Raw genomic sequence first — 12,918 nt, 5'->3', positions numbered from 1 at the left:
TTGACATTAAATGTCTTCCAAATACAATGTGGTTGGTATCTATAGGGTGTAAAAGGACAGCACCAGTATTGTATTTGAAAAAGTCTTCGTCTCACTAGATAAAAAGCCACAAGTACCTGAACCAGCAGATCTTATATTATGCCGTTTAGGTCTTAAAAGTGCTAAAAAGAAAGACCTGTGGCTGAATTTGAGCATATGTTAGTAATGGGGGGAAAAAGAAGTTTTTTATGTTCTTCATGTACTCTAATATTTGCCACAAAACTAGTCCTTTCTGGTGCTCTGCAGGAGTGGCATCCACTTCCTAAAGGACATGCTTCTGGAAACTATGAACTTTGATAAATGACGATAGTTATAGTAAGGCTTCAGGCCTTTTGTTCATAGGTTCCCTATGAGGCGAGCTCGACTCGACGGCAATCAACATCTACCACCAATATTGCCTACTAATGTTTCATTAAACTGCTATTGCTATTTTCTGTGAAGATGACCCCAGGTATGAGAGAATAAGAATATCTCGTTCTGGAATCTTCTCAAAATTAGGTATGCTTGAGAATATTATGGCTACTGTGTATTTTGAGTGGCTTCCAGTATAGAATCTTCTTTTCCAGAACCACACCCCAAAATATTCTGCTGTGATCCAAAATGTATTTCACTGCTCTATTTTCGAAAGTATGTGATCAATCTTTTCTTCCTAGTCTCTTAGTTTGAAAGCTCCACTACAATCACCTGCTGGTGTTTGACTAAGTGATAGCACAGAGTCTTACATACTAAAATAACACAAGCCACCACAGTACAGAAAAGTAATGAGCAATTATTGATGAAATTATTAATTATTTCTTTTTTTTCATTCAAAATAATCTTAATTTTCTCTGTTGTGCAAAACTATGCATGGACTTTGGCATCGTTTTCTGAATGTTCTGTATTTTGTGTGATTTTGCATCAAGTACAATACTGTTATATCAAAGGTAAGTCCCTGTAGCCATCCTAACTTTAGAAACACTTGAATGAGATTAGGAAGTGATCATCATTTACATTTATTATACTTTGCATGTAACAAGCTGTAGCTATTAACTCTAATTTGCTTCTCATAGCATTCATCAAAGGCGAACTATTTAGAAACTAAAACATCTCTGTCAGAATTTTAATGAATTAAGATGAAATGAGACAGTGTTAATTGGCAGTTGTTGCTGCAGGGGAGGTTGTAGATCTTGTAAGTGATCGCAATTCATCTCTCTATCAGGGCTAATTTGTTTGATTTGATTCTGTGCATACACTAAATATTTCCCCAAACTACTCGTATTTATTTTCAGAATTGGAGGTGCTGTTGGTCTTTGATTTGGATTCTCCGTCCTATTTGAACTTGCTTTAATTTTATTGTTAACAAATTGCTGGTTTTAACTAATGATTTCATTTTCTAGTGTGGTGATAACAAAAATACAAGTGATTTACTTTAGCAAATCTTTCACAGTTGCAGAGACTAGGCATTTGAATTCAGGGCACTGGCTCTAGGTGAAGCTTACTCTCTCAGATCTGGAGGAAGGTCCTTGTCTTCTTTCAACGTCTGTGAACTTGGTGCCCTTTAGATAGCACTAGATGTATGAACATCAGTTTTCTGCAAGGGCTAGAAGATTCTCAGCCAGGGAGCTCAAGTCTAAAGGATTTGCTCAGCAACTAACTCTTTTTTTTCCCCTTTTGTGGTGGTAAAGTTCTTGACTCTCTGCTTGCTTCAGTCTCCTTTTGTGTCTTGTAGGATACAAGATCCTTCAGGTTATAACCCACAGAGGTTGCCTTGACATTGGATGAGGGTTGTAACTGCATTAAGGATGTTGCATTCCAACCTAGGGCCATTGTAAATGGTTAGCTGATCAGATTATATCATGGAAGATAATTAACTACATCATTATATGTGACAAGCTACTAATACCATGACCTGGTTAAGTGATACATAAATTGAGGGACACAATTCAATCTATAACAATTAATAAATGTATTACATTAGGCAGACACACACACGGAGACACATACACACATCGAAACACACATCCCTACAAAAGGATAACATTTCTTAGACCTGTTTCCTTTAACATTTTTAAAATCCTACAAACAACATCTAATTCATTGTTTGACTAAAAATTCTATTCCTCTGTTCTCTTTTCCTTAGATATGAATGAATGTGAAGCTGAACCTTGCAAAAATGGTGGCATATGTACAGATCTTGTTGCTAACTATTCCTGTGAATGCCCAGGTGAATTTATGGGACGGAACTGTCAATACAGTAAGTATTTAAATATATATTCTTTTATTTCTTTGATAACATTCATTATAGAAACAGCTCAATTATAGTATTTTATTCCCAAGTCCGTAAGTTATTAAATAGTCCAGTGAATCTTTGTTACTCACATTATTGTTGTACACATATTCTCCAACATGGGTCCAGCACACATGTGAATCAGATTAGCAATTCAACTTATTCTTTTCATGTCAGAACTGACTCCTTGCTGACTGTCTGGAGGGTTTTTCAAAACTATAAATTTCACCAGAGGAGATTGCTCTTCTTTTTCCTGTGGAGAAGTTGGGGTATTCAAACATTGAAAGAGAACACTCTTCAGTTAGCATTGTGACTCTCTGTGACCTACACCATTAAGATTTCCAAGAAGTCTCTGAAGAATATTGCAGCGTCCCTCAGGTGACAGTAATTTGCAAACTGTCATCAGAAAAGAGTGGCACTATACACCTAAATCTACTTATGCATTGAATCTTTCTGAGTATGTTTATGGAATAGATTTTATCACCATAGTGGTTGTTCTATTTCTGATGATAATTTCAAGGAACTACAACAAGCTCTGAGAGCCTAGTGGTAAGAAGCTGTGCTGCAATCCCAAAGGCACATGATTTGAATCCACTCACTGCTCCTCTGGAGAAGGATGCAATTTCCTTGCATACAATGTACCATCTTTGAAAACTTGCTGAAGGGTCAACTATAGGTCAGTTCCAACTGGATAATACACTGAAACAACAGCATAGCAATACAGTCATACGAGCTCTGGTTACTTAGTGGTAAGGAGTTGCACTGGCAACTCAAAAACACGGTTCAAATCCACTAGATTTTCCATGTGAGAAAGATGGGCCGTCTCTTCTATAGAAAGATGAGTGGGTTACAGTCTCTAAAAACCCTCTGAAGGATCAACTATGGGTAACTTCCAACTCCACAGAATGTAATAACAGTTATAGATAATGAACCCAGATAAGGTAACGGGCTAAGTGCTGAACTGTTAACCAAAAGGTTGACGGATTTAAGCCAGTCTCAGAAATGCACTGTACAGTTGTACATTACCCTATAGGGGCCCACTCAGAATTGACTCTATGACAGTGAGTTTTTGTAACCAGATGTTCTCTATTATAAATAAAATGTAAAGTGAAAGAGAAAGCATGTTTATTCAGTCTTGAGATAATAGATCTAGTTAGAGGATATTGTGTTTGAGATATTTACAATGAAGAGGAAAAGTATCTCTCTCCCTAAAATAAACAAATAAGCAAAACCCAAAAAATTGGTTAAAATAGAATAATAGAAAATGAATTAATGAGATAGGACTTAAATTGTACCCAAACACATGCAAATGATAATAATAACAGCTCTATAATTGCTGGTGACTTACAGAAAAGTCACAGTGCTCGTGATTTTAAATATGTTATCTTAATTGAGCATCATGGCAAAATCATGCAAATGCAAATGCAGGTGCAGGTGGGAAGTCAGGTGCACAAACTAAGAAATATATATATATATGATCTTTGGTAAACCATCTGCATAAATATATGCAGATGGTTTACCAAAGATCTCATAACTAGGTAGACACGAAGCCGACCTGGAAGGAATACAGATCTTCCGCCTCTTCGTTCAGTGAATGTTCCTCCAGAATCAGCATCATCTTCAGTCAGATGTGAGCAGGACACACACATACACACACACACACACACACACACACTTACACTTTTCATCAATAATAATGTATCAAAGTGTCGCTCTTCTTACACATACAACTGTGGTCATTTATAGAATTATATAGGGTAATTATTGGAAAATAGATTCTAAATATGATAAAGAGTTTTGCTGTCAACTCAAAGGTATACCGTTAGACTTTGCCAGCTGCTTCATGAGCGACAGATAAGCAGTCTCCCTCTGTGAGATTTATAGCCTCTGAAAACCCACTGAAGGGTCGACTCGACAGCACCTAACAAGTGCAACAAGTTTAAAAGTAATTTGTGTAGAACATGAGAATGAGTTAACGCAGGAAGATGCAGGGCAGAGATGAAAAGAAGGAAGGAAAGACTGAGAAAGAAGGTGGACCAGATATCTACATTAACAAACATCTACACAACCAGCTGAACTAACAGCCTTCTCATAAGTTAGCTCGAATGCACATTCAGCTGGCCCCGGGCTCTTCTAGAGTTGCAGTGTTCAAATTTACCAGCTGTTTCATCAGAGAAAGATGGACAGTCTTCTCCCATGGAATTGACTGCTTCTGAAAACCTTTTGGAGAGTCAGTTTCAACTCAGTGGTGCACAATAATATCAACTTGAGACAAAAGAAATCTGGTTGATTATGGAAATACCCACAGAAATAAGTCTTGTGTGTATGTACTTATTCTATTATTTTATTCAAGTTTGTATGTTGTTGAAAGTAGCTTTTCTTTCTTAATTATCATCTCTTTTGCTTGACATATCTGTGTGTATGTACACACACACACAGACACACAGACACACACACACACACACACACACACACACAGTGGGGGGGGGAGTGGAAATAAGGGTGGAGAGCAGGGTAGTAAATATATAGCTAGCTACGTAGGCATATATTATTGTTAGATGTCATCAAGTCAATTCATTACTACCCTATGAAAAAGAGATCTGAACTTTTCATTATATAACTGGACAGGCATATAACATTGCCTTCAAGATGACTTACCCTTCATTGGGTTTCTGGGACTGTAAATTCTACAGAAAGAGATTTCCCATCTTTTTCCTGAAAAGTCGCCTGTCCTGAGCCAGTCTTACTGACACTGATACACCTACCCATGTTGTCCTAATTACTGTATCAGTAAAAATATGGAATGCTTCACAAATTTGTATTTATTATTTAGTATGTTTCCTTTATTTTATTTATTTCATGGAAATCAACAGATATATACTAATGATTTAATCTGGCTAAAACCCCTTAAAAGTATATAATTATTAATATTAATAAAATAATATTTTATATGTGTTATTGGTACCTTTGTACATTTCACCAAAACATTTCATTTTCAGATTTTATCCTTTCTGTGTTTTTTCCTTGATTTTACTTGACTTTTAATTTTAAGTAATATACTATAACTATTTTTGCCAGTATAAAAGGTTTAGAATTTTAATACTGTATTTTAAATCCTTATTGTATTTATTCCTAATTAAACAATTAAAAGAAAAGTGCTTATGTCAAGATATTGCTTTAATAAACATAGCATAAATATCTATGTCAATGTTTTATTATTGCATATATTTTAATTAATATAGCTATTAAACCTTTTTAAATATAAGGAATGAGAATTTATATCTAATTCTATCTATCATGTCATGATTCCTAATTGTATGGTAATAATTATTACTGTACAGATTAATCACCTATTAAACCTTTAAAATAATAGTGCAGTTATTTCAAAAGCTAATGATTAAGTCTTTTATAATCTACAAATATATGCCTCTAAATTTTGTCCAGGAATGTAGCTGTGTGTGCTGCTGTGTGCCGTCAAGTAGCCTGCAACTCATAGTGAACTTAAGTACAGCAGCTCTGAAGCCTGCCCTGTCCTGAGCTAATCTTACCGACTCTGACCCATCAACCTCCATTGGCCCAATTACTATATCAATCCATCTCATCTGGGGTCTTCCTGTCCTGTGCTATTCTTCCACCCTTCAGAGCGTGATGTCCTTCTCTAAGGACTGTTTCCTCCTGGCCATGTGTCCAAAATATGTGAGACAGAACTTCAAAATCCTAGCCTCCAAGGAGAAACTTGGTTTTACTCTCTCCAAGGTGACATAATTGTTTTCTTGGTGGTCCACGATATATTCAAGACTTTTCAACAGCACCACAACTCAAAAGCATCAATTCTTCTGTACTCCTTAGTTTTGTCCAGCTATCTGATGCATAGCAAGTAATCACAAAGACCATGGTTCATATCAAACATATCTCTAGCCTGAGTATCGTTGCTTCTCAGGACTCTGGAGAGGTCCCTGACAGCAGATTTTTCTAGTCCAATAACTTACTAATTATATTTACACATAGATTAAGTCAATAATATCACTAAATTAAATAATTTCAACTTAGATTTTAAACATTACTAATACAGCTTATTATTTTACATTTATTTTTAAATTTATTATAGAAAATTCAATCACATCTGATTATTAACTGAAGTTGTTTTTACTGTTATGTAAAAATCACTTAGATGTTCCCCAAATATTCATTAGAGCAATTCTTCTAATTAAATTTCTAATTTAGATCCCCTTGTTGCTTTTAAATGATACAAGCTCAAATGTTCAGGAAGACATTTTCATAAACAGCTTGCAAAGAACATGATGATGAATTAGAGGAAGACACTTAGTCTCACAACATCAGATAAGCTTTGCCTTGGATGTTTAACTGAACATGACTTGAAATTAGTGTAAGCACAATGGAAATTGATAACATTTCAGTTAACTAATCGAAAAATAACTGGGCTTGTTTTCATGTATTGGGCTATATGACCTAGAATAGCCATACATCTACACCCCTGGGCATTTAGATGTGACATGATTAAATTTCAGAAATGGCATTGATGTTCATTTGCACCATTGACAACCATTTCTGGAAATTAATATCGTTACCAAGGGAGTACTTACAATGTAACATGGCCAACTATTATGCTAAAAGAATGAAGACCTAAATGATTTCAAAGGAGCTTACTAAAATCAAACACTAAGGTGTTTAAATGAGAAAAATTATATTTCTATATTTAAAATATTCCAAATTTTTGAAAAATTTCATTCAGGAATCTAAATAATTTTATCCTGTCTGTAAAGAATTCCATCTATAACATTATAAGAACAAAAATTCATGGTGAATGTGAATATAATTTCAAAGCTATAAATGAAAATTTCCTTGTCTTAATTTTGATCAGATATAACTCTTTATTACAAAAATTCAGTATTTTAAAAATTCATTTTCTCACATGCACTACATATAGTACATATAGTATATGTGTGCAAATGTCTGGATTTATTTTCTTTTGATACTGTGTGTAAATTTGTATAATTACAGTACAGTGAAAATCGCCAAAACAATTTATGGATAAATAAATGCTGCGATATGTATTTTTATGGCTCCCTACTTGGTTATTGCTTTTGCAAATAAGAATTTGTAATTACCTAGAACTTTTTAAAAATTCAGTTATGTTTACTATATTCTCACCAAATATTTGTTTTAAGCTAATTTTATTTAAATTCAAACATTTAGCTATCTTGTGCCTAAAACTGCATTACTACTTCAAATATTCACATATTTCTTATTCTCAACAATATTTAGAATAGTTGCTATGTAATACTGGTGCCATTTTACAGAGAAAACTGTGCAGCTGAAGGACTAAATAACGTACTTACATTCACATGTCTAGTAAAACACAGTCGTTTAGGTTCTAATCATTGCAGCTGCAGGGTTTACCCTACTAAGCATTATTCGATGACTTTTGGGGTGAAAGGAGTGCTGTGGGTTACACTTTACCCACTAAGAATTCTTGACAAGATCACAGTGCAAAGGAAAGCCAAATGCAGACTCCAACCAAACTGACGTTTAAACACTGTTTCCTGCTTATAGAACTATATCCTGCACTAACTAGTTAACTTTTTTGAGTTTCACATTCCTTTTCCATGAGAATAATAATGCCACATGCTTCATTTTTAAATGCATATTAAAATTAGTACCATACTTTAAACTAGTTAAATACCACTTTACTTTCAGTGGAGCCCATAACAGACCCTAGTGTTTCAGGAAATGTGAGGATGGCACCAGATAGGATGGGTTTCAGATCTGTTGTTCATAGGGTTGCTGTCGATTGTACTCTATTCAATGGCACCTAACAGTAAAACATCTACATTGGAATACGAGAGAAAATAGTAGATGTTAATACATTAACAAACACAAAGTTGTTGGGTTTTTTTAGTTACTTGAAAAGCTAGTACCAATGTATCACCTCTTTATCTTCACAATAAATTTGTTCTGTTTGAAATTCTACTAAAGGTTAAAACAGTTGACCTATCCTTAGTTTATTCACTATTGAGTTGGAGCTGACTCATAGCTGTCCCTCTGTTGGATTTCTGAGGTTGCAAATCACAAAGGAGGAATCTTCCCTCTTTTTCCCATGGAGTTACTGTTGGATTCAAGCCAACTGATAGCTATAGTCTTTGGGTTAGTAGTGCAACTCCTTACGTACTATGCCACCAGACCTGTTATGTCATTAATTGATGAGTATATATTCTAAAGCTTTGTCTCACATATTTTGGGTATATTGTTAGGAGATATCTTGGAAAGGGACGTCATGCTTGGAAAAGTGGAGGGTAGTTGTAAAAGTAATAAATGCAGCATGAAGAAGGCTGAGTCAGACCTCTTCTCACTCCATAAAGGAGAAATTTTCCATGGTAAAAAAAGAAAAGAAAAAAAAAGAAAGAAAAGTAAAACCAACCCCCAATCCTGTGCTACAATCCCAAAGGAGAAATTTTTCTCATCAATAATATCCAGTATATCAAAACAATCTCTTGGATAAGATAGAGTCCCCCACACTACTGCATCCACTTCTATTGGTCACTCTGTCTGATAGTCATTGCAAGAGTTGTGGGGTTTATTAGTGAATCAGGCTGAGGGGTGGGAAGGTAAAGGATATCACACAGTGAAAGTCTAGTTTCCATCCACAAAACCAAATGCCAGAATCCTTTGGTTTCCTCAGTTGTCCAGAAGTCTTGTCTCATAGAAGTTCCAAATCGACTCTTACTTCAATTATCCAGCAGCAAAATCTTTACCTTGAGCTCTGTTTCCAGGTGTCTGTATGTCTATGGTTTGGCACAGTATCTTATGCGTATATTGGCTACACAGCTGTTGATGATGTAAAAGACACTGATCCATGTGTCCAAATTGCAGCACCAGGAGACCACACTCCCATACAGGGCTAAGGCAATGGGTATAAAAGCCATTTTCAAAAGTTGTAACTTATGTCTTAATTTCTGATTTTCTCATTACTTTTAAATCAGTACTCTGAAGAAATACACATACCTCTTCACTCTATTCTTCTATTACAGTCGATACTTTGAGCACCCAAATTCATAAACAAAATCCAGTCCAGAGCAAACTATCAATTACAGCAGTCACTAGATCACAGAATGAAACTTCTTCATCTGTTCATCTGTTTGTGTTCTGGTCAACTCATCCCAAGCCATCCATTTGTCTAGATCCATTTAGGTATCAGCCACAAACTCGAGTCCACATTTCTTCCTGTGTTTCAAACAGGCTGACCCCTTCACTCAGTTTCGCCCCATGTGGGCTAGGTCAGCACATCAGGGATCCTCAGTGCTTATTGCGAGTACTAAGGATGTGGTTATGGATCCAACTAAAATGAAATTGTTGACCATCTCAATCATATCTACATCTATCATGATGATGCTTCTTGATATAATGATGAGAATTATTTTCTGATGTTGAGTTGTAATCCAGGGAAGGCTATAGTCAAGTGTTTCAAGCACTCCTCCTGTTCAGCAAGCAAAGTTAAGTTATCGGTAATGCAGTTGTTGATGAGTCTTCCTCTGATTCTGATGCCACACTCTTCTTCATAGAGTATAATTTCTCGAATGACTTGCTCAAGATAGAGATGGAATAGGTTTGGAGAAAAGACACACTACTAATCCATACCTTTTTTAGTTTTAAACCATATCATGCACCTTTGTTAGAATCTGTTTAGAAAGTAGATTCTGGTATATGTACAGATTTCTTATGAGTAAATTAATGTGTCCTGGGATTGTCAAAATTCTTAATGTTGGTCATAATTTGGTAAAACCTGTAAGTCAAATGCTTCTGATAGCCAATAAAGTACAAATAGACATAATTCTGGTATTCTTTGCTTTCATCCAGGATCCATCTGACATCGCAGTAATATCCCTGCTGCAACAGCCAATTTAAAGCCCAACTTGAAGTTCTGACAGTTTTCTGTCAATAAACTGATTATAATTTTTTTATTCTATAACACTATTTTGCTTGCATGTGGTATTAATTATATTGTTTGATAATTTTTACACTGTGCTGAACAATGTTACTTGAGAATGAAACAAATATGGATCCCTTCCAGTCAGTTGGCGAGGCATAACTTGATAAGTACATCTCTTGCTGCAGCTGTTAGTTGAACCATGTCAGTTTTTATCCTGTCAAGTCTTGGAGATTTCTTTTCTGCCAACGCCTTCAGTGCCACTTTAAATTCTTCTTTCATGATCATTGGCTCTTGAAATATTTCAGTCTCAAGCAATTCTTTTTGGCATCATGACTCTGTGCATTCCCTCAATCTTCTTTAACTGATGCTTCCTTGATCACTTAAGATATTGCCCTTAGAATCCCTCAGTCTTGCAATTTAGGGCTTGAATTTGTTTTTCAGTTTTCCAACTTATGAAATATTGAGAAAGTATTTTTTTTATTTCCCAATTACAGCTCTCACTGTCTCTGACACATCGCCCCTAAGTACCTCAGTTATTATTCAATCCATGTCATCCAGGCTCTTCCTTTCCTGCTCTGTTCCTCCACACATCCAAGCAAATGTCCTTCTCCAAGGGCTGATCCATCCTGACCACATACCTAAATATGTGAGAAGGGGCTTCAAAATCCTTGCCTCCAAATAGCAACTTGATTACACCCTCTTCTAGGCAGATCTGTTTGTTCTCTTTTTAGTCCATGGTATATTCAATATTCTTCTCAAGCACCATAGTCTTCTATCATCCTCTGATGCACAGCAAATAATTGCAAAGACCATGGCCTGGATCAGGCACACCTTAGTCTCTAGACTAACATTAATGCTCTTCAGCATTCTGGAGATGTCTTTGACAGCAAAGGATCCTAATGCAGTTCTTCTTTTGATTTCATGAATGCTGGTGCCAAGAGTGTTGATTGTGGAACTAAACAAGCTGAAATTGTGGACAATCTAAAATTTCCTCTCCATCTATCATGGTGCTACCAAATGGCCTAGTTGTGAAAATCTTTGTTTTCTTGATGTTGAGCTTCAGTCCACATTGAAGACTGCAGTCCTTCACCTTCTGCAGCAGATGCTTCAGGTCGTGCTCAGTTTTGGCAAGCAAGGTTGTGTCATCAGCGTAGTGCAAGTTGTTGATGAGTCTTCCTCCAATCTTGATGTCACATTCCTCCTCATAAAATCCAGCCTCTCACATGATATGTTCTACATACAGATTGAAAAGGTGTGGAGACAGGATGAACCCTGATGAACTTCTTACATATTTTGGAGTATGCAGTGTCTCTTTGCTTTGTCTGAGAATTGCCTCCTGGTCCAACTATACATTTCACAGCACGATTAAATGTTCTGAGATTCCCATTCTTCTCAAGATTAATCATGGTATTTCTCATTGTAATTCTCATAGTCAAATGACTTTGCATAGTCAATAAATTACCGATAGACATTTCTCTGGTATTCTCCTTTCAGCCAAGATACATCTGACATTGGCTATGAGGTCCCTAGTACCTCTTCTAAACCCTGCTGGTACTTCTAGCAGTTCTCTGTCAGTCTTCGAAAGCTCTGTGTATCATTTATGTGTTGCTGTCTTTTTGTACTGCAAAGTCAGAACTGACCCGTAGCAGACCCTCTAGTGGGTCTTCAGAGGCAGTTAATAGCATTGAAGGAGATTACTCATCCTTCATATGTTCTAGAGATCTCATAGCTTAGTGGAAAGTAGCTATGCTATAGTCCCAATATTATAATTCACCAGCTCGTCCACAGGAGAAGGATGAGCAATTTCCTGAGGCATGGTTGACTACCTCTGAATATCTGCTGGAGGGTCAGCTGTGGATCATCTCCCACTCAGACACGTGTGTGTGTGTGTGTGTGTGTGTGTGTCTGTGTGTCTGTGTGTATGTGTTTACAGTCCTTCTACTTTTCTACCTAGCTATGATACAACTCCATTGCCATCAATATCAAGTTAGAACCGACTCATCTCTGCTCCTTCAGCAGATTTTCTGAAGCCCTTGTTGTACTAGAAGAGATTTCTCGTTTACTTCTAAGGAATAGCTGGTGTATTCAAACCATCTGTATTTGGATTGACAGGACAACTCCTCACCCACTAGGCTACCAGATAATCCAAAATCATTTAAAGAGTTTTTAAAATAAGAGGCCCATGTAAACTCTTAAAAAATGAGAAATACGGCCTACATATGTTTAATTAAAAATTAAAAGTTGTTATTGTTGTTATGTGCTGTCGAGTTGCTTGTGACTCATAGTGACAGCTCTAAACTCCGCTCTGTCCTGTGCCAATCGCACCACCTCTGATACACCCATCCCAATTGCCCCAGTCACTGAATCAATCCACTTCATAGAGGGCCTTCCCCTCCTGCACTGTACCCCCACCCTACCAAGCATGATGTCCCTCTCCAAGGACAGGTCCCTCCTTACAACATGTCCAAAGTATGTTAGATGGAGCCTCAGAATCCTTACCTCCAAGAAGCCGCCTGGTTTGACCCTTTCCAGTATGAATCTGTTTTCCTAGCAGTCCACAGTACCCTCAATACTCTTCTCCAGCACCACAGCTCAAAAGCATCATCAATTCTCCTTCTATCCTCCTTAGTCATTGTCTAGCTCTCTGATGCATAACAAGTGATAG

At 36.5% G+C, this 12,918-nt stretch overlaps 1 protein-coding gene across 2 annotated transcripts in view; it reads left to right on the top strand.

The window, feature by feature from the left end:
• EDIL3 (EGF-like repeats and discoidin I-like domains 3) overlaps positions 1-12,918 on the top strand; it is a 595,610-nt gene that overhangs the window by 253,399 nt on the left and 329,293 nt on the right. For both annotated transcript variants that reach the window (XM_006889875.1, XM_006889874.1), the window contains one exon: positions 2,159-2,272. In XM_006889875.1, coding sequence (XP_006889937.1) covers positions 2,161-2,272 — 112 coding nt within the window. In that variant the 5' untranslated portion in view covers positions 2,159-2,160. The remainder of the gene's footprint in view (positions 1-2,158; positions 2,273-12,918) is intronic.

The sequence above is a fragment of the Elephantulus edwardii genome, unplaced genomic scaffold, assembly GCF_000299155.1.
Source record: "Elephantulus edwardii isolate Elephantulus edwardi_28Jun2011 unplaced genomic scaffold, EleEdw1.0 scaffold00082, whole genome shotgun sequence".
NCBI lineage: Eukaryota > Metazoa > Chordata > Mammalia > Macroscelidea > Macroscelididae > Elephantulus > Elephantulus edwardii.
Note: the sequence above shows the minus strand (reverse complement) of the source record. Positions and strands in the feature narration are given on the sequence as shown.